Source organism: Haematobia irritans, chromosome 1 (genome assembly GCF_050003625.1).
Source record: "Haematobia irritans isolate KBUSLIRL chromosome 1, ASM5000362v1, whole genome shotgun sequence".
In the NCBI taxonomy this organism is placed as follows: domain Eukaryota; kingdom Metazoa; phylum Arthropoda; class Insecta; order Diptera; family Muscidae; genus Haematobia; species Haematobia irritans.
Genome location: NC_134397.1, coordinates 13,632,313 through 13,660,198, shown reverse-complemented (window position 1 = coordinate 13,660,198; position 27,886 = coordinate 13,632,313). Strand labels below are relative to the sequence as shown.

The following is a 27,886-nucleotide window of genomic DNA, read 5'->3' as shown; positions in this document are numbered from 1 at the left end:
TTAGGTTAGGTATAGTGGCAGCCCGATATTTCAGACTCACTTTGACAAACTTTTTATGTTGTTTTTGTTAAATAAAATAAATTTAATTATTACACTTTTTCAGGTTGGTTGATTATTACGTTTTTTTGAGTGTATCTAATACAAAAAAAGGACTTTAAATTAAAAAATCAACGCAACGTTTATTGTTATTATCATACACTCACTGTTATTTTTCCCATATGTTTGTTTGTGTATGTGCATGTGGGTGACATAGTGTGATGTGCTCTTTATTTTGAAATTGTTTTTATATTTCTCCTATTGTTCTCATTGTTGTTATTTGCTTTTTCTGTGTTTTCTTTACAGGAAATGGACTTTGGCACCATTATGTGTTGGGCCGATAACAATGTGGGCCAACAAAAGGAACCCTGTGTGTTTCATTTAATAGCAGCTGGTAAACCTGAAATGCCATCCAATTGTACTGTTGTAAATCAGACCTCCGATTCTTTAGAGGTCTATTGCATAGAGGGTAAGTTATGATGCTGTGGATGATGATGATAATGAAAATTGTGAAATAGTGACAAAACCAGGGTGGAACCTATATAGATATACATTTCAATGCATGGAAAGAGCTGCTTTTGGGTATTGAGTTGTACGCATTTGTGGCACAGAAATCTGTGATCTTAGATAGAAATTACTCATCCATTCCTTCTTCTTTACTATCATCAGGGCCCAATGGTAACATTTTAAGCATAATTTAATCAAGCATCACATTAACATGTTGAAAAGAAGGTAACAGGATATTTTGCCAACATTTTATTTCTTTAGCAATTTTTGTTAATATTTTATATTTATAGAAAATTTTCCCAAGATTTTATTTTTATAAAAAATTTTAGCAAAATTTTATTTCTATAGGAAATTTTGTCAAAATTTTATTTCTATAGAAAATTTTGTCAAAATTTTATTACTATAGAAAATTTTGCCAAAATATAATTTTTATAGAAAATTTTGTCAAAATTTTATATCTATAGGAAATTTTGTCAAAATTTTATTTCTATGGAAAATTTTGCAAAATTTTATTTCCAAAGAAAATTTTGTCAAAATTTTATTACTATAGGAAATTTTGTCAAAACTTTTTTTCTATAGGAAATTTTGTCAAAATTTTATTTCTATAGGAAACCTTGCCAAAATTTTATTTCTATAGAAAATTTTGTCAAAGCTTTATTTCTATAAGAAATTTTGCCAAAATTTTATTTCTATAGGAAACCTTGCCAAAATTTTATTTCTATAGAAAATTTTGTCAAAACTTTATTTCTATAAGAAATTTTGCCAAAATTTTATTTCTATAGGAAACCTTGCCAAAATTTTATTTCTATAGAAAATTTTGCCAAAATTTTATTTCCAGAGAAAATTTTGTCAAAATTTTATATGTATAGGAAATTTTGTCAATATTTCATATTTATAGACAATCTTCCCAAAATTTTATTTTAATAGAAAATTTTTGCAAAATTTTATTTTTATCGAAAATTTTAGCAAAATTTAATTTCTATAGGAAATTTTTCCAAAACATTATTTTTATAGAAAATTTTGGCAAAATTTTATTTCTATAGGAAACCTTGCCAAAATTTTATGTCTATAGAAAATTTTGCCAACATTTTATTTCCAATAAAATTTTGTCAAAATTTTATAGCTATAGGAAATTTTGTCAAAATTTCATATTTATAGAAAATTTTCCCAAAATTTAATTTCTATAGGAAATTTTGCCAAAATTTTATTTCCAAAGAAAATGTTGTCAAAATTTTTTATCTATAGGAAATTTTTGTCAAAATTTTATATTTATAGAAAATTTTTCCAAAATTGTATATCTATAGAAAAATTTGTCAAAATTTGAAATCCAAAGAAAATTTTGTCAAAATTTTATATCTATAGGAAATTTTTGTCAAAATTTTATATTTATAGAAAATTTTTCCAAAATTTTATTTCAATAGAAAAATTTGTCAAAATTTTAACTCCAAAGAAAATTTTGTCAAAACTTTTTTTCTATATGAAATTTTGCAAAAATTTTATTTCTATAGGAAACCTTGCCAAAATTTTATTTCCAAAGAAAATTTTATATCTATTGGAAAATTTTGAAAAAATTTTATATATATAGAGAATTTTGTCAAAATTTTATTTCTATAGAAAACCTTGCCAAAATGTTACTTCTATAGAAAATTTTGCCGAAATTTTATTTCCAAAGAAAATTTGTTCAAAATTTTATATCTATAGGAAATTTTGTCAATATTTAATATTTATAGAAAATTTTTCCAAAATTTTATTTCTATTTTCTTTTATGGACAAATTGGAATAACTCATTTCCAAAGTGATATAAGCACACCGTGCTATGGACAGTGGGCTACCTTGGCTCTATGTTCGTTTATGTGGTTTCGCTTAATAAGGCTAATTAATCTTTTGCCCGAATTAAAATGTATGGATCTAAAAAATGTTATGCACTATATATAATAGTCTAGAAATGATAAAAAAAAACGAAATGTCGTTGGTATCCTGGTTCGTCACATAATACAAAAAATTGCATGTCGAAGAAATCAAAATAACGGGAAATATATAAGCACAATATTGCCTATAGGCAACATTGGGCATGAGAGGGATAAGTCAACGAATACGACAGAAAACTCAAAATTTACTGAGGTATTAAACATCAATATTGTATTCATACATAGTAACATAGGGTTTATTTTCAGACGGTTTTTTAAATTAAAAGTGAAAGTAGGCCCTAATTTAATTATGGGGTCGATTTTCATGCATCAGTTACTGTTGTTGGGGCTGAAATTGGAAAAGATGATGAATTTGGGTGTAAAAATCATTAAACAACAAAAAATTTGGCCATAAGCGATCATCAAAAAGGCTTCATCCTCCTTCAAGACAACCCAGGATGAAACACATGGTTGATGACTCAGTAAAACTGGAAAAATGCTTGGCTGATAAGTTTTGATGCAAAACTTCCCATAATCGATTAAAGTTGGCTTTAAGAGAAGCCTGTAAAAATTACTTGTTGCAATTTTGCGCTGAGAAACCTCAACATTTTTACACTGGGAGAATAATTTTTATAATTGAAAACATGGCAAAATTGGGGTCCATCAAAATGGTGTATATGTGGTGCAAGAAAATTCATAAAAAATATAAAAAGAATGAATTTTTATAAAAAAAAACGAAAATATTTTTTCTGCTACCCAATAAAGGATAACTGTTTCGCAAAATAGTTGCATTTTTCCCTTGGACTACCCTAAGGCATTTTTTGTGAAAGGCTTTTTTTGCCGTCATTCTTTACTATGACAAAGGCTTTATTACAAGAGAAAAGAAAAGTAAAAATCGACCAAAATCAAGTTCATAAATGTGACCAGATAGCAATGATGACAAAGGCAAAACAAAAACAGTCATAACAAAAGCAATAGCGGTAACATTAGGGGAACAATGGAATTTTTACAACAAAAAAAAAAATCACAAAAAAAAACGCACATATGAGACTCTAAAGTGAATGTGAGAGCATAAGGTGACCTTTTTTCCAAGTAATGCAAGCAAAAAACAGTGGCCTCTAGCTCTTCGATTCACATACACTCGTATGAGTTACCCACTCCATATATAGAGCTTGCTGTTCGATTGTCCAACACAAAAGAATTGCCAAGTACATTTTATGTGTATGACACATAACAACAACAACAGCAACAACTTAAGAGTTAAAAGCAAAAGAAGAAGACCAAGATGATAATGATGATGATGATGAAAAAAACGGAAATTGAGGAAAAACTCTTGAATTGAATACATGTTGATTGGCATTTTCTATCATGCAATCAATTTCAGTTTGTTTTGTTGTCGTTGATAAAGTCAATGCTTTGTTGTTCTTGTCGTCGCTGCTAGTAGTACTGCTGCCGCTGCTTTTGACTTGATTTTATTTTCAAAAACCTTTTGCCATTATATATTCATCATTCTCGTATTCATATTTGTCGTTGTAGATGATACGAGCATACCTACATTACACACGAGGCCATACTATCTTAGTTACAATACTCAGATCACCTTATTCACCACCCATCCCCCCACCACCGCACATAATCATAGATACCATACGCATTCATATCATTTTACTCATACCATATATCTTCACTTCTCTTCACTCTTCACTCAGAGAATATACCAATAACGAGCTGCATATTGAAATTTTAAAGTACGAGTAATGAAATTCTTTTGTATGTGTGTGTGCGGAGTACACAGTAAATCGCACCATTCAATTGAATATTAGAGATGGCAAATTCTAGCGAGAGTATTGTTGTGCTTGTTGTAATAGTACGTGTTAAGGCTTTTGGTGTAGGTTGAGAGTATATTTAAAAAAATAAGAAGAAGAAAAACCATTCCCTGAGATTTTTCAACAAGGAGTGTTATTTTGCCAAGTATTACGTTAGCTATCGTTATAGAAACTTTTTTTTGACATTTGATAAGTAAAACTATGCAATTTTTAAAAATGGAACCATAGAGGCTTCAGAAAATGTCATTACAAAAATACAGATTACAAATTGAAGAAATCAAAAAAATTTAAAAATCATTTTGATTTGTGAGGTAAAAGTCCACATTCGGTGGCTATGGCTATAAGCAACCATGCCCATCTGAGTAATCAGTAACCCAGTGATATTATGGAAAAGCCTCTACATTTTCAATGTGAGAGTGCGGGTTTTGGTTTGGGGTGATTATTGGATCTTACATTTTCGAAAATTAGTTTGAATCTAACGGATATAATTTTTGTTACATTTTTCTTGGGAGTTGAGTCAAAATTTAGGACGCCCGTTAATACTAGAAAATTTGCAATGCTGTTAATTTTTTTTTTACTTCATTAACATTTTAATTGAAATAATTAAAATTTCAATTATTTTCTGGATTGAATTGTTTTTTCCATATTTTTTTGTTTGAGATTTTTTTTTGCGATTTATTTCGAAAATAGAAAATTTTGTCAAAATTTTATTTCTATAGAACATTTTGTTAAAATTTTATTTCTATAGAAAATTTTATTTCTATAGAAAATTTTATGAAAATTTTATTTCTATAGAAAATCTTGTCAAAATTTTATTTCTATTGAAATTTTATTTCTATTAATATAAAATTTTGTCAAAATGTTATTTCAATAGAAAATTTTGTCAAAATTTTATATTTATAGAAAATTTTGTCAAAATTTTATTTCTATTTTGTCAAATTTTGCCAAAATTTTATTTCTTTACAAAATTTTGTCCAAATTTTATTTCTATAGAAAATTTTGTCAAAATTCTATGTCTATAGAAAATTTTGTCCAAATTTTATTCCTATAGAAAATTTTGTCAAAATTTTATTTCTATAGAAAATTTTGTCAAAATTTTATTTCTATAGAAAATTTTGTCAAAATTTTATTTCTATAGAAAATTTTGTCAAAATTTTATTTCTATAGAAAAATTTGTCAAAATTTTATTTCTATAGGAAATTTTGTCAACATTTTCTTTCTATAGGAAATTTTGCCAATATTTTATTTCTATAGAAAATTGTCAACATTTTATTTCTAAAGACAATTTTGTCAAACTTTTATATTTATAGAAAATTATGTCAAAATTTTATTTCTATAGAAAATTTTGTCAAAATTGTATTTCTATAGAAAATTTTGTATAAATTGTATTTCTATAGAAAATTTTATCAAAATTTTATTTCTATAGAAAATTTTGTCAAAATTTTATTTTTATAGAAAATTTTGTCAAAATTTTATTTGTAAAAATTTTATTTCTATATAAAATGTTGTAAAAAATTTATTTCTATAGAAAATTTTGTCAAAATTTTGTTTCTATTTTGTCCAAATTTTCTTTCTATAGAAAATTTTGTCCACATTTTATTCCTATAGAAAATTTTGTCAAAATTTTATTTCTATAGAAAGTTTTGTCAAAATGTTATTTCTGTAGAAAATTTTGTCAAAATTTTATTTCTATATAAAATGTTGTAAACATTTTATTTCTATATAAAATGTTGTAAAAAAATTATTTCTATAGAAAATTTTGTCAAAATTTTGTTTCTATTTTGTCCAAATTTTCTTTCTATAGAAAATTTTGTCCACATTTTATTCCTATAGAAAATTTTGTCAAAATTTTATTTCTATAGAAAGTTTTGTCAAAATGTTATTTCTATAGAAAATTTTGTCAAAATTTTATTTCTATAGAAATTTTTGTCAAAATGTTATTTCTATAGAAAATTTTGTCAACATTTTATTTCTATAGAAAATTTTGTCAAAATTTTATTTCTATAGAAAATTTTGTCCAAATTTTATTTCTATAGAACATTTTGTCAAAATTTTATTTCTATAGAAAATTTTGTCAAAATTTTATTTCTATAGAAAATTTTGTCCAAATTTTATTTCTATAGAAAATTTTTTCAAAATTTTGTTTCTGTAGAAAGTTTTTTCAAAATGTTATTTATAAAGAAAATTTTGTCCAAATTTTATTTCTATAGAAAATTTTGTCCAAATTTTATTTCTATAGAAAATTTTGTCAAAATTTTATTTCTATAGAAAATTTTGTCCAAATTTTATTTCTATAGAAAATTTTGTCCAAATTTTATTTCTATAGAAAATTTTGTCCAAATTTTATTTCTATAGAAAATTTTGTCAAAATTTTATTTCTACAGGAAATTTTGCCAAAATTGTATTTCTATAGAAAATTTTGTCAAAATTTTATTTCTATAGAAAACTTTGTCAAAATTTTATTTCTATAGAAAATTTTGTCCAAATTTTATTTCCATAGAAAATTTTGTCAAAATTGTATTTCTTTTACAAAATTTTCTTCCTATACAAAATTTTTGCATAATTTGTATCTATTCAAAATTTTTTGTGAAGTTTATTTCTTTACAAAATTTTGTTAAAATTTCATTTCTACAGAAAATTTTGCCAAAATTTTATTGCTATAGAAATTTTTGTCAAAATTTTATTTCTATTTTGTCAAATTTTGCCAAAATTTTATTTCTTCACAAAATTTTGTCCAAATTTTATTTCTATAGAAAATTTTGTCAAAATTCTATGTCTATAGAAAATTTTGTCCAAATTTTATTCCTATAGAAAATTTTGTCAAAATTTTATTTCTATAGAAAATTTTGTCAAAATTTTATTTCTATAGAAAATTTTGTCAAAATTTTATTTCTATAGAAAATTTTGTCAAAATTTTATGTCTATAGAAAATTTTGTCCAAATTTTATTCCTATAGAAAATTTTGTCAAAATTTTATTTCTATAGAAAATTTTGTCAAAATTTTATTTCTATAGAAAATTTTGTCAAAATTTTATTTCTATAGAAAATTTTGTCAAAATTTTATTTCTATAGAAAAATTTGTCAAAATTTTATTTCTATAGGAAATTTTGTCAACATTTTCTTTCTATAGGAAATTTTGCCAATATTTTATTTCTATAGAAAATTGTCAACATTTTATTTCTAAAGACAATTTTGTCAAACTTTTATATTTATAGAAAATTATGTCAAAATTTTATTTCTATAGAAAATGTTGTCAAAATTGTATTTCTATAGAAAATTTTGTCTAAATTGTATTTCTATAGAAAATTTTATCAAAATTTTATTTCTATAGAAAATTTTGTCAAAATTTTATTTTTATAGAAAATTTTGTCAAAATTCTATTTGTAAAAATTTTATTTCTATATAAAATGTTGTAAAAAATTTATTTCTATAGAAAATTTTGTCAAAATTTTGTTTCTATTTTGTCCAAATTATCTTTCTATAGAAAATTTTGTCCACATTTTATTCCTATAGAAAATTTTGTCAAAATTTTATTTCTATAGAAAGTTTTGTAAAAATGTTATTTCTGTAGAAAATTTTGTCAAAATTTTATTTCTATATAAAATGTTGTAAACATTTTATTTCTATATAAAATGTTGTAAAAAAATTATTTCTATAGAAAATTTTGTCAAAATTTTGTTTCTATTTTGTCCAAATTTTCTTTCTATAGAAAATTTTGTCCACATTTTATTCCTATAGAAAATTTTGTCAAAATTTTATTTCTATAGAAAGTTTTGTCAAAATGTTATTTCTATAGAAAATTTTGTCAAAATTTTATTTCTATAGAAATTTTTGTCAAAATGTTATTTCTATAGAAAATTTTGTCAACATTTTATTTCTATAGAAAATTTTGTCAAAATTTTATTTCTATAGAAAATTTTGTCCAAATTTTATTTCTATAGAAAATTTTGTCCAAATTTTATTTCTATAGAACATTTTGTCAAAATTTTATTTCTATAGAAAATTTTGTCAAAATTTTATTTCTATAGAAAATTTTGTCCAAATTTTATTTCTATAGAAAATTTTTTCAAAATTTTGTTTCTGTAGAAAGTTTTGTCAAAATGTTATTTATAAAGAAAATTTTGTCCAAATTTTATTTCTATAGAAAATTTTGTCCAAATTTTATTTCTATAGAAAATTTTGTCAAAATTTTATTTCTATAGAAAATTTTGTCCAAATTTTATTTCTATAGAAAATTTTGTCCAAATTTTATTTCTATAGAAAATTTTGTCCAAATTTTATTTCTATAGAAAATTTTGTCAAAATTTTATTTCTACAGGAAATTTTGCCAAAATTGTATTTCTATAGAAAATTTTGTCAAAATTTTATTTCTATAGAAAACTTTGTCAAAATTTTATTTCTATAGAAAATTTTGTCCAAATTTTATTTCCATAGAAAATTTTGTCAAAATTGTATTTCTTTTACAAAATTTTCTTCCTATACAAAATTTTTGCATAATTTGTATCTATTCAAAATTTTTTGTGAAGTTTATTTCTTTACAAAATTTTGTTAAAATTTCATTTCTACAGAAAATTGTGCCAAAATTTTATTGCTATAGAAAGTTTTGTCAAAATTTTGTCAAAATTTTATTTCTATTTTGTCAAATTTTGCCAAAATTTTATTTCTTCACAAAATTCTTCTTCAAAATTCTATGTCTAAATTTTGTCAAAATTTTATTTCTATAGAAAATTTTGTCAAAATTTTATTTCTATAGAAAATTTTGTCAAAATTTTATTTCTATAGAAAATTTTGTCAAAATTTTATTTCTATAGAAAATTTTGTCAAAATTTTATGTCTATAGAAAATTTTGTCCAAATTTTATTCCTATAGAAAATTTTGTCAAAATTTTATTTCTATAGAAAATTTTGTCAAAATTTTATTTCTATAGAAAATTTTGTCAAAATTTTATTTCTATAGAAAATTTTGTCAAAATTTTATTTCTATAGAAAAATTTGTCAAAATTTTATTTCTATAGGAAATTTTGTCAACATTTTCTTTCTATAGGAAATTTTGCCAATATTTTATTTCTATAGAAAATTGTCAACATTTTATTTCTAAAGACAATTTTGTCAAACTTTTATATTTATAGAAAATTATGTCAAAATTTTATTTCTATAGAAAATGTTGTCAAAATTGTATTTCTATAGAAAATTTTGTCTAAATTGTATTTCTATAGAAAATTTTATCAAAATTTTATTTCTATAGAAAATTTTGTCAAAATTTTATTTTTATAGAAAATTTTGTCAAAATTTTATTTGTAAAAATTTTATTTCTATATAAAATGTTGTAAAAAATTTATTTCTATAGTAAAATTTGTCAAAATGTTGTTTCTATTTTGTCCAAATTTTCTTTCTATAGAAAATTTTGTCCACATTTTATTCCTATAGAAAATTTTGTCAAAATTTTATTTCTATAGAAAGTTTTGTCAAAATGTTATTTCTGTAGAAAATTTTGTCAAAATTTTATTTCTATAGAAAATGTTGTAAACATTTTATTTCTATATAAAATGTTGTAAAAAATTTATTTCTATAGAAAATTTTGTCAAAATTTTGTTTCTATTTTGTCCAAATTTTCTTTCTATAGAAAATTTTGTCCAAATTTTATTCCTATAGAAAATTTTGTCAAAATTTTATTTCTATAGAAAGTTTTGTCAAAATGTTATTTCTATAGAAAATTTTGTCAAAATTTTATTTCTATAGAAATTTTTGTCAAAATGTTATTTCTATAGAAAATTTTGTCAACATTTTATTTCTATAGAAAATTTTATTTCTATAGAAAATTTTGTCCAAATTTTATTTCTATAGAAAATGTTGTCCAAATTTTATTTCTATAGAAAATTTTGTCCAAATTTTATTTCTATAGAAAATTTTGTCAAAATTTTATTTCTACAGGAAATTTTGCCAAAATTGTATTTCTATAGAAAATTTTGTCAAAATTTTATTTCTATAGAAAACTTTGTCAAAATTTTATTTCTATAGAAAATTTTGTCCAAATTTTATTTCCATAGAAAATTTTGTCAAAATTGTATTTCTTTTACAAAATTTTCTTCCTATACAAAATTTTTGCATAATTTGTATCTATTCAAAATTTTTTGTGAAGTTTATTTCTTTACAAAATTTTGTTGAAATTTCATTTCTACAGAAAATTTTGCCAAAATTTTATTGCTATAGAAATTTTTGTCAAAATTTTATTTCTACTACAAATTTTTGTCTGTAGAAAATTATGAAAAAAATACCTATTTGACGAAAATGGACCAAAATCAACCAAATTTAATTTGGTCCAACCATCGGACTAAATTTAAAAATTAATAATTTTTTGGACCAATTTTGTTCTGATCGTACCAAAATGGCAACCCTGAATACAATATAAATAAGTAAGTACTCAGATATGCTCTCCTTATGAGTACTCTGTTTCTTTCTGTGGTAGCTACTTTTGCGATTTGCGACAACATTTCCAGAAGAATATATGATCCTGTAAGATTTATTGTGGTGAATTAATTGATATTCCAAATGATTATGAAGTGACCAAACGATCATTTATAAAAAGAAAATACATTTTTCTTTTAATAGTATTGTCTCATCTTAGAGAAGCTAACCCATATAGATGGCCCACTCAAATTCATCCCTTTCTCGCTTTTCGTCCATGTTTAAAGGTTTCGTTGTTTGTATTTTAGATGCAAGTAAGAAAATTTTATTTTGTTTATTTAATTATTATTTTTAAAGGTTGGGCAAATAAAATTTTATTTCGATAAACTTGTGTACGTGCATTTTTATCCAGACTAGTGATGATGTCATTTTGATTGACGTCACATCACTGCAATTTTTCATATATGCTTTATTTCATAGGAAAAATTCCATCACTCCTATCTAAATTGAAAGTTAATATTTGTTTTTTTTTCTGCAAATATTTGTACAAAAACAGTGAGCTCGACTATCTATAACAATTTCTCGGAAGCTTCTTGATATTTTGAAATAACAATAATGGGTTTTTTGTTGCATTTTTCAAGTTATTAATGCTGAAAATCAATTAAGATTCAGACAAATTTATATTCTAAATTAAAATGCAATATGTGATATTGATATGGAAAGCTATAGTGCAAAGAAAATATACACAAATATTTACTTAAATTTTTATATTTATATTTACTTAAAGTATAGATGGATTAGTATGGTTTTTTTTTTATTACAGAATTAAAAAACAAAAAAATATTTTTTTTTGTTTGTTTTCTTGTTTTTTTTTCTTTTTTGGGAAATTTTCTAAAAAAACAGACCAGTATCCTAGTATATCGAAAATGTCGTGGCTGAGATCTTGGATTTTGAAGAGATATAATAAAGAAAACCTGGTAATACATATTACCAAGAATCACACAGGAATGTGGTAGTTTAATATATAAAGGCAATCAATACCAGGCCATCGACTGCCGCAAATCTCTTAATGAGATGGCACAATATTCACCTAATATGTGTGCCTGACCATAGAAAAATACCGGGGAACTGCGAAGCAGATGAGCTAGCAAGGCTAGGAACTATCTTACACATTCCCGGGGAACTAGAATCTATTGGTATGCCTCTGGCTACCTGCAAGCTCTTACTGCGTGAGAAGGCTGTCATGATGGCAAATGTTCGATGGGAGAATTGCAAGGGTTGTAACGACACCAAGCAAATATGGCCCCATTTAAACTTAAACCGCACACTAGAAATGCTAATGTCGCCAGATATCACTCCTGATATCTGTTATAGATATCACTCCTGATATCTGTTATAACGGGTCGCTGCCTGATAGCCGATTTTGCAAAAACTATTGGCGCGAAGTATAATGACTATTGTATGAGCTGCCATGATGCGGAGGAAAAGGAATCAATAAAACACCTGTTGTGTGAGCGTCCTGCATTTTGTGTAAGGCGTAAGCAAATTTTAGGAGCATATAGCTTCAGATTACTGGCGGACCTGGAAAACGTTAACTTAAGCAGTCTGCTAATGTTTTTGGAACAATCTGGTTGGTTCAACAGAAGAAAATAATCGAGAAGGTTCAGCGGTTAAAACTAGAAGTGTCCATATGTAATAGGTACTTTTAGTGAATGTGGTATCACAATGGACTGAAAAGTCTAAGTAAGCCTGAATCTTAATCGGGCTGCCACGGTTTGCAGGAGTATTGCAAAAGCAATTCATTATAACAAAAAACAGCTGCTTATAAAATTTTATACAGAATTGAATTTACTATAACTAATAACATCCGTAGATTTTATTAAACATAATTAACGTCTGTTTAGTCTAACATCTAATTTTTCTCTATTAAATTGATTTTTTTTTGCAAAAAATTTTCCTTTTAGGTTTTGATGGTGGTCTTCGTCAATGGTTCCTACTTGAAATATTCGATCAACAAACTGCTACATTACAGGCCAATATATCTTCCAAATATCCCATAGTAAGTGTAACGGGTTTGGACTCAGGACGTTTCTTCAAAATGTTTATGTATGCGGTTAATGTGCGGGGTCGCAGTGAGCCCGTACTGCTGGAAGGATATACTCTCAAAGCTGCAGAAAAACAAACAGGTAAGTGTTTATTTATAAAAAAAAATTTGGTTTATTTTACTGTAAATTATTTCCAAAAATTTAGAATAATTATAATAATTATAATTATGCATAAAAAATTATAATAAACTATAAAAACTATTAATATTATTTTAATTTATTGATTAGGGATTTTTTTTTAATAATTTTTTTCTGACAACCTCCAGATAAAAATAAAAATCCTAAATTCATAGGATTATATATAAATAAGTTAAATGTTTGTGCAGTTATTTTCATTAAAAATACAGATTACTGTGATCATAAGAATTTGACCTTTTCTGAGGGATTTTGGTATTGATTCTGAGCCAAAAAAAGACCGCTTTTGGGACGTTTTTGGGAGCTATCTAGTTTTAAATCTAGGGTCTAGAAAATTAAAATTTTAATACAGATCTTATTCATCGAATTTTCGTTTTCTTTTAAAACATCATTTTAAAAAGTCAAAACAAAAAAAAAAAATTAAACAAGTAAAAACGGCCGTAAGTTCGGCCAGGCCGAATCTTATGTACCCTCCATCATGGATTGCGTAGAAACTTCTACGAAAGACTGTCAGCCACAATCGAATTACTTGGGTTGTGATATCTTAAATCGTTTCTAAATTGTGTGTTAGTCCATACGTGGTATACATTAGACAAAAAGGTATGTGTAGGTAAGTCTACAAATAATTACGAATCGATATGGACTTTTGCACGGTACGTAGGGAGCCAAAATTGAAATATAGGCGTCGCTTATATGGGGGTTATATACAAATATTGATATGGACCAATTTTTGTGTGATTGGAGATCGATTTATCTGAGGGCTATATATAACTATAAACCGATATGGACCTAGTTAGGCATGGTTGTTAACGGCCATATACTAGCACAATGTACTAAATTTCAACTGACTCGGACGAAATTTGCTCCTCCAAGAGGCTCCAAAACCAAATCTCGGGATCGGTTTATATGGGGGCTATATATGATTATGGACTGACCACTTTTGGCATGGTTGTTAAATATAATATACTAACCGCGTACAAAATTTCAACCAGATCGGATGAATTTTGCTCCTCCAAAAGGCACCGGAGGTCAACTCTGGGGATCGGTTTATATGGGTGCTATATATAATTATGGTCTGATATGAACCAATTCCTGCATGGTTGTTGGATACCATATACTAATATCACGTACCAAATTTCAACCGAATCGGATGAATTTTGGTCTTCCAAGAGGCTCCGGAGGTCACATCTGGTGATCGGTTTATATAATTATGGACCGATGTGGACCAATTTTTGCATGGTTGTTAGAGACCATATACTAACACCATGTACCAAATTTCAGCAGGATCGGATGAAATTTGCATCTCTTAGAGGCCTCGCAAGCCAAATCGGTGGATCGGTTTATATGGGGGCTATATATAATTATCTACCGATGTGGACCAATTTTTGCATGGTTGTTAGAGATCATATACTAACACCATGTACCAAATTTCAGCCGGATCGGATGAAATTTGCTTCTCTTAGAGGCCTCGCAAGCCAAATCGGGGGATCGGTTTATATGGGGGCTATATATAATTATGGACCGATGTGGACCAATTTTTGCATGGTTGTTAGAGACCATATACTAACACCATGTACCAAATTTCAGCCGGATCGGATGAAATTTGCTTCTCTTAGAGGCCTCGCAAGCCAAATCGGGGGATCGGTTTATATGGGGGCTATATATAATTATGGACCGATGTGGACCAATTTTTGCATGGTTGTTAGAGACCATATACTAACACCATGTACCAAATTTCAGCCGGATCGAATGAAATTTGCTTCTCTTAGAGGCCTCGCAAGCCAAATCGGGGGATCGGTTTTTATGGGGACTATATATAATTATGGACCGATGTGGACCAATTTTTGCATGGTTGTTAGAGACCATATATTAACACCATGTACCAAATTTCAGCCGGATCGGATGAAATTTGCTTCTCTTAGAGGCCTCGCAAACCAAATTTGGGGGTCCGTTTATATGGGGGCTATACGTAAAAGTGGACCGATATGTCCCATTTGCAATACCATCCGACCTACATCAATAACAACTACTTGTGCCAAGTTTCAAGTCGATAGCTTGTTTCTTTCGGAAGTTAGCGTGATTTCAACAGACGGATGGACGGACGGACGGACGGACATGTTCAGATCGACTCAGAATTTCACCACGACCCAGAATATATATACTTTATGGGGTCTTAGAGCAATATTTCGATGTGTTACAAACGGAATGACAAAGTTAATATACCCCCATCCTATGGTGGAGGGTATAAAAATCAAAAAAATTAAAACAAGGACCCAACAATGCAAAAGCAAATAAATATTAGTTTACATTTATCTCTCATCATCTCAGTTAATTTGAGGATTTTTTTAAATCGAAAATGTTTTTCTTTAATTAAAAAAAAAAATGGCTCACTTCAAAGACATACGACTTTAACAGATGGACGCAAATTTCAATAATTCAAGTCCTGAATATAAATTTTCTTATGAATTGAAATTTTGAAATGTGTAAAAAAATTAAAACAAGGACCCAACAATGCAAAAACAAATTAATATTAGCATACATTTATCTCCCATCATCTCAGTTAATTTGAGGATTTTTCTTTAAATCGAAAATGTTTTTCTTTAATTAAAACAAAATTGGCTCACTTCAAAGACATACGACTTTAACAAATGGTCGCTAATTTCAATAATTCAAGTCCTGAATATTAATTTTCTTTTAAATTAAAATTTAGAAATTTGTAAATGTAAAATTACTTTTATAATAACATTTAAAATTAGGAAATGTGTAAAATGCGTGCCCAAAAAAATTATTATTTTTTTTTTAATTTTCATATTAGATCGATATTTTGCTAGTGTAGGTATTCAATAGAAATTTAGTTTCCCAGAAAAAAAACGCGTCCCCACAAAGTAGTGAAAATGTTCTTTTGTAAACTATAAAAATTTTGTGATATTTTGCCAAATAAATATTTTTTTAATGCATTCAAACGCTTGTCTGAAACTTTCGACCTAAAATATGTTCAAAAATTCGCTATTTTCCAAGAATAGATTTAGCATTTTTCTCGACATCATTAAAAAAAATTTTACTTTTCTATTAATTTTTACTCTGCTTTTATCCTATCTTCAAACAAAAAACAATACAATTACCCATTAAAAATATGAAAACAGCAAGCTATAAAAATATAATTAAAAAAAAACTTCCAGTGAAGTAAAAATAAAGAACATCTTTTGGAAGTGCTTTTAAAGTTGTACCTTCAGAACAATTTCCAGATTTTTTTGCTGGGTTATTGTTTTACACATTCTTACAATCTAAACTCTTGTCCTGACTATATCTCTACTTCTTATCCGCAATAGACTCACTTCAAAGACGTGCGATTTAACAGAGGAATGCAAAATTCAAAGATTCGTGTCCTAAATATTAATTTCATTTTAAATTTACATTTAGAATTCTTTGTAAACGTAATTTATTTTTTTTATTTAAATTTAGAATTTCTTTTAAATGTTATTTTAAAATTTCTTTTAAATTTAACATTTTTTTATTTTACAGAATTTTGCCCTTAATATTGTGTAAAGAGAGTGTCTCAAAAGTTAGATTGCATTATATTTCATATAAGGTCAATATTTGTTTCAGTGTATACAATCAATAGAAATTTATTTTATTATTGTGTTTTAGTTATTTCAATTTTTTTAACTCAAACTATAGCCCTAACCCTCTGTTTATTTCTTATTCGCATAAGCATCACATCGAAGAAAATAGCATTTCAAGGTGTTGAGTACTTGCATGCATAAACATTTTGAAATATCCCCGCCCCCACCCATCCTAAGCTTAGGTCATATGAATACAAAAAAAAAAAAATATACACACCGAGGACCCTTACAGAATTGAAATTCCAAAATTCTCAGCGTTAATAAAAACTCATAAAAATTTGTTAGACATTCTTCACGGGCAGCCTTTTCATGTACATCGTTTGATTCTTTCGTCAAGTTTCGTTTATGGCTTAGTCCAAATAATTTTTATTTCAAAACAACTTTTTTACGGCCTTTAGGGGCCAACAACAAACACGTGGAGGAAGAAAAAAAGCATATTTTTGCTTCTTCTTGGCCCCGTTTTGCTGATGACTAGTAGAAAGTTTCCTGGGGCAAAATTCTGTTTTTCTTTTGTTTTGGTTTTTCTTTTTAAAGAATTTTTACAGACATTACTTTATGATTTTACTTTTTTATGGGCTCCTCTCATTATTTAAAAAAAATTTTTTTGAGGCAAAAAATAAAGAGGCCCACATAATTGAAACGATATCTTTACGTATGAGAAAGGCCATGTTTGAGAATTTACTTAAAAGCAAAATATAATTTTGTTTAAAATTAAAAGAAAAATTTGGAATTTTTATATACACAGATGAAATTTGTATTCTGATTCTATTTATTTATTTAATTTTTTAGTGAAATTGCTTCAATCACGGAAATTATAGTATCAATCACATACCTATTTAGAAATACACAAAATACTTGAATATAAAACTAATTATTTTTTTCGACAATTTCAATTATATATATTAATTGAGGCAATCAAATATTTATAGTATTATTACTTACTTATTTATTTATAATTATTTCACCTTTAACTAAAATATTTTTTGTTGTAATTTTTAGGAATTCAGAAATCGGACTTTTATTTAATTTATTCTAATGTAAAAAATCTTTTTCTATTTATGTACACAATTTCAACAAAACCTATTAACTGGGGCAATAAAATATTTACAATATTATTATTTATTTAAAATTATTTATATATAAATATTATTATTTATAAATTTATAAATATTAATTTGGTTAAAAATTACTTCAATTTAATTTAATTTAATTTAATTAATTTCTTCAGTATTTTTAATTTTATTTATTTCAACTTTAAATTAAATAAGCTTATATTATATTAAATATTAATTTAGTTAAAAAATACTTCAATTTAATTTAATTTAATTAATTTCTTCAGTATTTTTAGTTTTATTTACTTATTTTAACTTTAAATTAAATAAGCTTATATTATATTAAATATTAATTAAGTTAAAAAATACTTCAATTTAATTTAATTTAATTACTTTCTTCAGTATATTTAATTTTATTTATATATTCCAACTTTAAATTAAATAAGCTTATATTATATTAAATATTAATTTAGTTAAAAAAATTCTTAAATTTAATTTAATTTAATTAATTTCTTCAGTATTTTTAATTTTATTTACTTATTTCAACTTTAAATTAAATAAGCTTATATTATATTAAATATTAATTAAGTTAAAAATAAAAATATTTCAACTAAATTGTTATTTTATTTAAATAAAAAATGTTATTGTGTGTGGTCACAAAATTCAATTTTTTTTAATTTATCTATAATGATTTCACCTTTAAATAAAATATATTTTTTTTTATATTTTAGAAGAGTTCAAATAATTTTGTATTAGCTTGATTTTAGTATAATAAAACTTTTTCTATCTGTGTTAACAACTTGCACAGCATCTATTACTTGAGACAATCAAGTATATATTATTTATTTAGAATTATTTCGCCTTTAAATTTTATAAGAACTCAGATAATTTATAATACAATTAAATTTAATATAATAATCAAATACTTATATTATTAAAATTTATTTATTTATTTATAATTATTTCACCTTTAAATAAAGTATTTTTTTTTCATTCTTGTAAGAATTCAGAAAGTTTTTAATTTAATTTAATCCCATAAAACATTTTTCTACCAGTGTAGACAACTCCAACGCCATCTATTGACAAAATACGAAAATGCCTTTTTGACCATATGGTGTTGGGAATTTGATATTTAATTTAACCAAAAATAATTAAATTAATTTTAAACATAATTAAAGTGAATTAATTTAATTTAAATTGAATTCAATTTTTTAAATTAACTTTGATGCTATTAAATTAAATTATTTAAATGTAAAATATATATCAAACTCTGTGATTTAATGGATTGACTCATATATACATTTAAGGTATTTCTGTTTTAAACTTTATGCTCGCTCTTTTCATATTTTTTTTTTGCTTCAGTTCCTTTTGCTTTGCATATAATTTAAAATTATGAATATTTCATGAGTTTTGGGCAAAGTAAACGAGAACAAAATAAAATATGTTAAATAATATTTTATTTACATATCAATTGCTCTTCAACCCACATTTGTCGTTTCATTTTGGTTTTTTGCTCATCAGCAGACCTGAATATTTTCCCCAAATGCTGATGATTGAAAATGGATATCGAAATTCATTCATTGGCTGGCACTGTATTGAAAGCTGTTTTGCTGATGAATTCCTGCCCCAACCATTTCCAAACGCTAGTCAGAGTAAAATGTAAATTATCAAACGAAGAAATACCCCAAAGCCAGATTCATTTCACAGTGATTTTCCTAATGGGAATTTGGGAACAGAAACACGACCATAGATAGATTTTCAATTCATTTGGCAGGAGTAGAATTCCTTTGGGGGTTTCCTTTAGGGAAAACAACAGAAATCTGAATATTCCATGGCTTATTGATTCCGTGGTACGATATTCGATTTTTAAAATCTTATTTGTATTTTGGGGTGTTTATTTGTATCCAAACGAAAAAAAAATCCATCTCATTAATGACTTGCATTTTAATTATTGTGGAAACTCAAACGTCTTTGGTAATTATGTTTATAAAATCTTTATCCAAAGAAAAAACATGTATTACTTTTCGAACTGGGAACAAATATAAAAGAGGAGCAAAAGAGTTATTCCTGCTTAGCCAAAAAAAAAAAAAAAAAAACAAAATAGAAAAGAAAATGACAAAATTATTATTTTCGAGTTTTATTTTATAGAAAAAATAAAACATTTATAGAACAAAAAAAATTAAAAAAAAAAAACAAAACTTACATTATGGTTACAAGAAACATATTATGGTTGCAACAAACATGTTATGGTTGCAGCAAACATATTATGTTTGGTGATTAACATATTATGGTTGCAACAAACATGTTATGATTGTTGCAAACATATTATGATTGCTGCAACCATAATATTTTTGACCCAAAAATAGCATGTTTGCTACAGCAAACATATTATGTTTACAGCAAACATAACATGTTTGGCACCAAAAATAACATGTTTGATGCAAACATAATATGCTTCTTGTAACCATAATATGTTTGTTGCACACATATTATGGTTGCCGCAAACATACTATTGTTGCCGCAAACATATTATGATTGCAACAAACATTTTATTGTTAGTGCCAAACATGTCATGTTTGCTGCTACCATAACATTTTTTGCTGCAAACACAATATGTTTCTTCTAACTTTGCTGCAATCATAATATGTTTGCAACAATCATAACATGTTTGCTGCAACCATAACATGTTTGCTGCAACCATAACATGTTTGCTGCAACCATAGCATATTTGCTGCAAACATATTATGGTTGCCCCAAACATAGTATGTTTGGCACCAAAAAATAACATGTTTCTGCGAACTTAATATGTTTGGTGCATAACATATTATGGTTGCAGCAAACATGTTATGATTGTTGCAAACATATTATGATTGCTGCAACCATAATATTTTTGACCCAAAAATAGCATGTTAGCCACAGCAAACATATTATGTTTGCAGCAAACATAACATGTTTGGGACCAAAAATAGCATGTTTGCTGGAAACTTAATATGTTTGCTGCATAACATATTATGGTTGCCGCAAACATATTATAGTTGCAGCAAACATATTATAGTTGCAGAAAACATGCTATTTTGAGTCAAAAATATTATGGTTGCAGCAATTATAATATGTTTGCTGCAACCATAATATGTTTGCGGCAACCATAATATGTGTGCCGCAAACATATTATGGTTACAAGAAACATATTATGTTTGCAGCAAACATGTTATTTTTGGTGCCAAACATATTATGTTTGCAATAATCATAATATGCAATCATAATATGTTTGCAACAATCAAAACATGTTTGCTGCAACCATAATATGTTATGCACCAAACATATTATGTTTGCAGCAAACATGTTATGGTTGCAGTAAACATAACATGTTTGGCACCAAAAATATGTTTACAAGAAACATATTATGGTTGCAACAAATATGTTATGGTTGCAGCAAACATATTATGTTTGGTGATTAACATATTATGGCTGCAACAAACATGTTATGATTGTTGCAAATATATTATGATTGCTGCAACCATAATATTTTTGACCCAAAATAGCATGTTTGCTACAGCAAGCATATTATGTTTGCAGCAAAGATGTTATGGTTGCAGCAAACATAACATGTTTGGCACCAAAAATAACATGTTTGCTGCAAACATAATATGTTTCTTTAATTTTTGATGTTTAATTTTTGGCTTAAAGATAAAGAACTTGGAATGTAGTTTTGAGGATTTTTGCACATATCCAACTTATGAAGAAAATTGTCAAAAATTTAAGAGAATTCACTAGGGATTTCTTATTTTTTTAATTTTTATTTTCTTCTAGAAATGTTTTATTTTTTTTCTATAAAATAAAACTGGAAAAAAAATTTTTGTCATTTTCATTTTCATTTCCATTTTTTTCTATTTTTATACCATAAACCACATAGTGGTCAGGGTATAATAAGTTTGATCGGCCAAAAAATGTGCCTACCAGAAATATTGATTTTAGACCCCATAAAATATATACCGATCGACTCAGAATCACCTCCTGAGTCGATCTAGCGCTTGGTGTCCGTCCGTCTGTCCATGTATTTGTTGTTCACAGGATTCCGGTCGCAATTATTAACCGATTTTGATGACATTTAGTACAGGGTGTTTTTTGGGCACAAGGACGAACGCTATTGAATTTGGAAGAAATCGGATTAAATTTAGATATAGCTCCCATATATATGTATCGCCCGATTTCGACAAATGGAGTCACGTTGCGCTTTTTTACAAACCGATCGTCATCAAATTTTGCACATAGTAAACTTTTTCATTATCCTTTCAATCTGCAAAATTTCATCGAAATCGGTTCAGATTTAGATATAGCTCCCACAGATATGTATCGCCCGATTTTGCCAAATTTGGCCATAAAAACCTTATTTATTAAGCGATCTTACTCAAACTTGGCTTACTCTAATCTTTTATGGTACTGACAATATGTGCCAAAAATAATCGAAGTCGGTTCAGATTTAGATATAGCTCTCATATATATGTATCGCCCAATTTTGCCAAATTTGGCCGTAAAACCCTTATTTATTAACCGATAGTGCTCAAAGTTGGCTAAATATAATCTTCTATACCTCTAAATGTATGTGTGCAATTTCATCAAAATCGGTTCAGATTTAGATATAGCTCCCATATATATGTATCGCCCGATTTGGTAAAATTTGGCCGTAAAACCCTTATTTATCAACCGATCGTACTCAAAGTTGACTAAATGTATTCTTCTATAGCTCTAACTGTATGTGCGATATTTCATCGAAATCCGTTCAGATTTAGATATAGCTCCCATATATATGTATCGCCCGATTTTGCCAAATTTGGCCGTAAAACCTTTATTTATCAACCGATCGTAATCAAGGTTGGCTAAATGTAATCTTCTATAGCACTAACTGTATGTGCAAAATTTCATCGAAATCGATTCAAATTTAGAAATAGCTCCCATATAAATGTATCGCCCGATTTTGAAAAATTTGCCCCTAATAACCTTATTTTTGATCATAGGGGCCTCATTTATTAACTGATCGTACCCAAATTTTACCCAAAGTGACCTTCTATGGTATCAATTATACGTGCAAAATATTATACAAATTGGTTCAGATTTAGATATAGGTTCCATATATATGCATCGCTCGATTTTGTCATATTTGGCCATATTTATTAACCTATGTTATTCAAATTTCAAACTTTGATGTACTAGCTGATCGTAGTTTGACTTACATGTAGCTCATACATAAATTTATTGCCCTATTTGCAGAAATTTGGATTTATTACCCACAACTAATTGACCGATTTCCTCTTTTTTTTAATAATGGATTCTATATTAGTGGCATACTAACTATTTTGCTGCAAAATAAACGATAGCTCCTAATATTATTAGACATTTCTGTTCAGATTGTGACAAGACACCCCTAAACATGTACCCCCCTTTATGTTCTCCAAAACCTATACCAATGATACCCCAAAAATGCTTATGTTTACTAATTCAGTAGGGGTGGTTTAGGGTATGATATAGTCGGCCCCGCCCGACTTTCTACTTTACTCAATTGTTTTATTAATAAAATACATTTATTTTTAAATATTAAATATAGTCGTTTTTCTTTAGTGTTGTTCTTTTATCTTTAGACTTGCTTTAATCTTAATTATATCTCAAGTTTCCTAAATGTTATAAAAATGTAAATGCGAAAAATTTCCACAAAAAAAAATACTTGTTTTTTCTCTGCTACAATATAAACAATTAGGATAAACTGCTTTAACTAAAAAAAACATATTTTTCACATTAAATGAAAGCGTAAAAGCAAAAAAACGAAAAAAGATAAATTAGTTTAACAGCAAACGTTTATTTGAAGCAATCCTTTAATTTGGCACAAAGCCCTCCGCAGCCTTCCTCCCAGCACTTAGGCAATTGTGGGAAATATTCTGTAAATGCTGCTAATATTCTGTAAATTTATTCTTTTGCAATTCTTTGCCGTATTTCGTTAACCAAAGGCACAGGCTAAGAACCATTGGCGTCTGTTTGGAGAAAAACCCAGTGAAAACCCAGTGACTGAATGAGTGAGTGGGTAATGATGAATAAAGACTAGACACACTTTAGCTAATTGAGCAAAATTCTATGCAATTGTATGAAGAAGAAATGAGAAGCAAAGAGAGATAGAGAGAGAGGGAGGGGAAAACGAGTCTTTGGCAATTATTTTAAGTTGAAAATGAAAAAAATGCAAAAAACTTTATACACAAAAGGTGAACTGATGAAAAGTTATACAAAAAAAAAAAAAAAATGAACCAATTATTAACATTAAGTGGCAATTCTATTGTAGCAGGTGAAAATAGAAAATGGAAATTTATATTTACGAGTTTCTATAAAAAAAATTAAAATAATCTCAATTACAAGGACTATTAAAATTATATAAAGGCAATTGTATGAAAAAGAAATTGAATATAGTCTGCCATTCATATTTTTTCATGGATCTGGGAAAATTTTTAAGTTGGGAAGTTTTCATAAATTTTGCGATTTTTGAAGCCATTTTTTCCAAATCGGTTCATTCACGTTCAAGATAATGGTTTACATGAAATTCTTTTTATTTCTACATTATTAAAAAACAATAAACAGCGAATCGCCAAAATTAAATAAAAAAAAAACTTTAGTCCCAGGCATACAAGAGCAGGCAAATTAAGAATTTGGGTTAAAAACGGACACAAGAATTTGTTTTCGAAATCAAAAGCTAATTTATAATGTTACTCAGCTGGCCTAGGATATTTTACTACAATTGTGAAATCTTTTCGTTTGGATTCGGGCCTAAATGTCGCCCTCTCATAAGTCTTCATAACTGATTTGGACACTATATCTCACAAAAAACGAAATTATGAAAATATATGGGAATGTTTCCCAAATTGGAAATATTTTTTAGTGGATAAACACGAAATTTTTGATTCGGGGATTTGTTGGGAAAATTGCATGAAATTTATTTGAAATTCTTTATATTTTCAAATTATTCAAAACGAAGCACAACGAATCGTCAAAATAATAAAAAAAAACAACAAACACACTTTGTTCCATTTTATTCCAAGGCATACATAATCTGGGCTAAGACATTTTTCTACAATTGTGAAAACATTTAATGAGTACTCGAGTCTAAATATTGCCCCCCTAGGTTAGGTTAGGTGGCAGCCCGATTATCAGGCTCACTTAATCTATTCAGTCCATTGTGATACCACATTGGTGAACTTCTCTCTTATTACTGATTGCTGACCGATTCCATGTTAAGCTCTATGACAAGGGACCTCTTTTTTTATAGCCGAGTCCGAACGGCGTTCCAAATTGCACTGAAACCACTTAGAGAAGCTTTGAAACCCTCAGAAATGTCACAAGTATTACTGAGGTTGGATAATCCACCGCTTACAAAACTTTTTGGTGTTCGGTCAAAGCAGGAATCGAACCCATGACCTTGTGTATGCAAGGCGGGCATGCTAACCATTCATTGCACTACGGTGGCTCCCTCATAACTAATGAGGGGAATATATCCCACAAATATAGAAATAATAAAGATGGGTCACCTTCATATTGATCTACCACCACGTTTGCCACTCGTGCCAAAAATAATCTAACAAAATTTGAAAAAAAAAATTTAATTTTTCCAAAAATCTATTTCTGAACAAAATTTTGTCTAAATTTTATTTATATAGAAAAAATTTTCAAAATTTTATTTCTATAGAAAATTTTTTCAAAATTTTATTTATATAGAAAATTTTGTCAAAATTTTATTTCAATAGAAAATTTTCTCAAAATATTATTTCTAAAGAAATTTTTGTCAAAATTTTATTTCTATAGAAATTTTTGTCAAAATGTTATTTCTATAGAAAATTTTCTCAAAATTTGATTTCTAGAGAAAATTTTCTTCAAATTTTATTTCTTTATTGAAATTTTACCAAAAATCTATTTCTGTAAAACATTTTGTCTAAATTTTATTTATATAATTTTATATAAAATTTTGTCTAAATTTTATTTATATAGAAAAATTTGTCAAAATTTTATTTCTATAGAAAATTTTGTCAAAATTTTATTTATATAGAAAATTTTGTCAAAATTTTATTTCAATAGAAAATTTTCTCAAAATATTATTTCTATAGAAATTTTTGTCAAAATGTTATTTCTATAGAAAATTTTGTCAAAATTTTATATCTATAGAAAATTTTCTCAAAATTTCATTTCTAGAGAAAATTTTCTTCAAATTTTATTTCTTTATTGAAATTTTACCAAAAATCTATTTCTGTACAAAATTTTGTCTAAATTTTATTTATATAGAAAATTTTGTCAAAATTTTATTTCTATAGAAAATTGCGTCAAAATTTTATTTCTGTAGAAAATGTTCTCTAAATTTTATTTCTATGGAAAATTTTCTACAGATTTTATTTCTACAGAAATTTTTGTCAAAATTGGATTTCTATATAAAATTTTGTCAAAATTTTATTTCTATAAAAAATTTTATGAAATTTTTATTTCTATGAAAATTTTATTAAAATTTTATTTCCATATATTTTTATAGAAAATTTCGTCAAAAATCTTTTTTTTTAGAAAATCTTGTCAAAATTTTATTTCTAAAGAATATGTTCTCAAAATTTTATTTCTATAGAAAATTTTCAAAATTTTTTTTATAGAAAATTTTCTCCAAAATTTTATTGTTCTTTATAAAATGTTCTGAAAATCTTATGTTTTTAGAATTTTTTGTCAACATTTTAGTTTGCCTCGTAGTTGGAGAGGACTAAATCTACCAAAAAATCAGAAATTCTACTAATCTGCTGCTTGGTATAAAAAATCACCGTTTTTGGTAGAATTCTACTAACAGTACGTAGTAGAGGTCTGCACAATTCCATTTGTAAATGCAGAGTACACGTGTACTTGCTACATGAGTACATCCATTTGAGAGAGTCGCAAAACAATTGGTGCACATTTTGATGATCACCAAAAGCCATGAGTAACTTCTTGTTGCTACGCTGATGTCTTCACTATCAACAAACACATATTCCTCTTTCGCTCTTATTGAAGTGTACTCAGAGTGATTACGTCGAGTATGTTGCGAGAACAAAACTTCATAGAGTACTCCATGTACCACGTGCAGTTTCAGAAATACAAAAAAACAATTACTCTCCATAATACATGTTTTCAGTTTGTTATAAAGAACGGCAAACGTTAAGGTAAGCGTGTGACATACATAAATATATGAAATATGTGACATACATACATATCTATGATTAATAATAATGGAAAGTTTTGCCTCGCACATAACTGAGAAATACTTGTGGTACCACGTGAAGTGAAGAGAATCCATGTTGTACTTTTTCTCAAGTACTTACATTTTTATACCCACCACCATAGAATGGTGACGGGGGTATAATAAGTTTGTCATTCCGTTTGTAACACATCGAAATATCGATTTCCGACTATATAAAGTATATATATTCTTGATCAGGGAGAAATTCTAAGACGATATAACGATGTCCGTCTGTCTGTCTGTCTGTCTGTTGTAATCACGCTACAGTCTTCAATAATGAAGCACTCGTGCTGAAATTTTGCACAAACTCGTCTTTTGTCTGCAGGCAGGTCAAGTTCGAAGATGGGCTATATCGGTCCAGGTTTTGATATAGTCGCCATATAAACCGACCTCCCGATTTGGGGTCTTGGGCTTATAGAAATCGTAGTTTTTATCCAATTTGCCTGAAATATGAAATCTAGAGGTATTTTATGACCATAAAGAGGTGTGCCAAAAATGGTGAGTATCGGTCCATGTTTTGGTATAGTCCCCATATAGACCGATCTCCCGATTTTACTTCTTGGGCTTATAGAAACCGCAGTTTTTATTCAATTTACCTGAAATTGGAAATCTTGAGGTATTTTATAACCATAAAGAGGTGTGCCAAAAATGGTAAGTATCGGTCCATGTTTTGGTATAGTCCCCATATAGACCGATCTCCCGATTTTACTTCTTGGGCTTATAGAAACCGCAGTTTTTATTCAATTTACCTGAAATTGGAAATCTAGAGGTATTGTAGGACCACAAATACGTGTGCCAAAAATTGTGAGTATCCGTCCATATTTTGGTATAGCCCCCATATAGACCGATCTCCCGATTTGGGGTCTTGGGCTTATAGAAACCGTAGTTTTTTTTGGCTTCTAGAATCTGAAGTTTTTATCCTATTTGCCTGAAATTGGAAATCTAGAGGTATTTTCGGGTCATAAAGAGGTGTGCCGAAAACGGTGAGTATCGGTCCATATTTTAGTATAGCCC

The 27,886-nt window shown here is 27.0% G+C and overlaps 1 protein-coding gene across 1 annotated transcript in view; it reads left to right on the top strand.

Annotated features, from left to right (window-relative positions):
• side-VI (sidestep VI transmembrane protein) overlaps positions 1 to 27,886 on the top strand; it is a 663,002-nt gene that overhangs the window by 609,156 nt on the left and 25,960 nt on the right. Inside the window, exons 14-15 of the mRNA XM_075289298.1 lie at positions 343 to 505; positions 12,645 to 12,866. Of these exons, the coding sequence (XP_075145413.1) occupies positions 343 to 505; positions 12,645 to 12,866 (385 nt within the window). The remainder of the gene's footprint in view (positions 1 to 342; positions 506 to 12,644; positions 12,867 to 27,886) is intronic.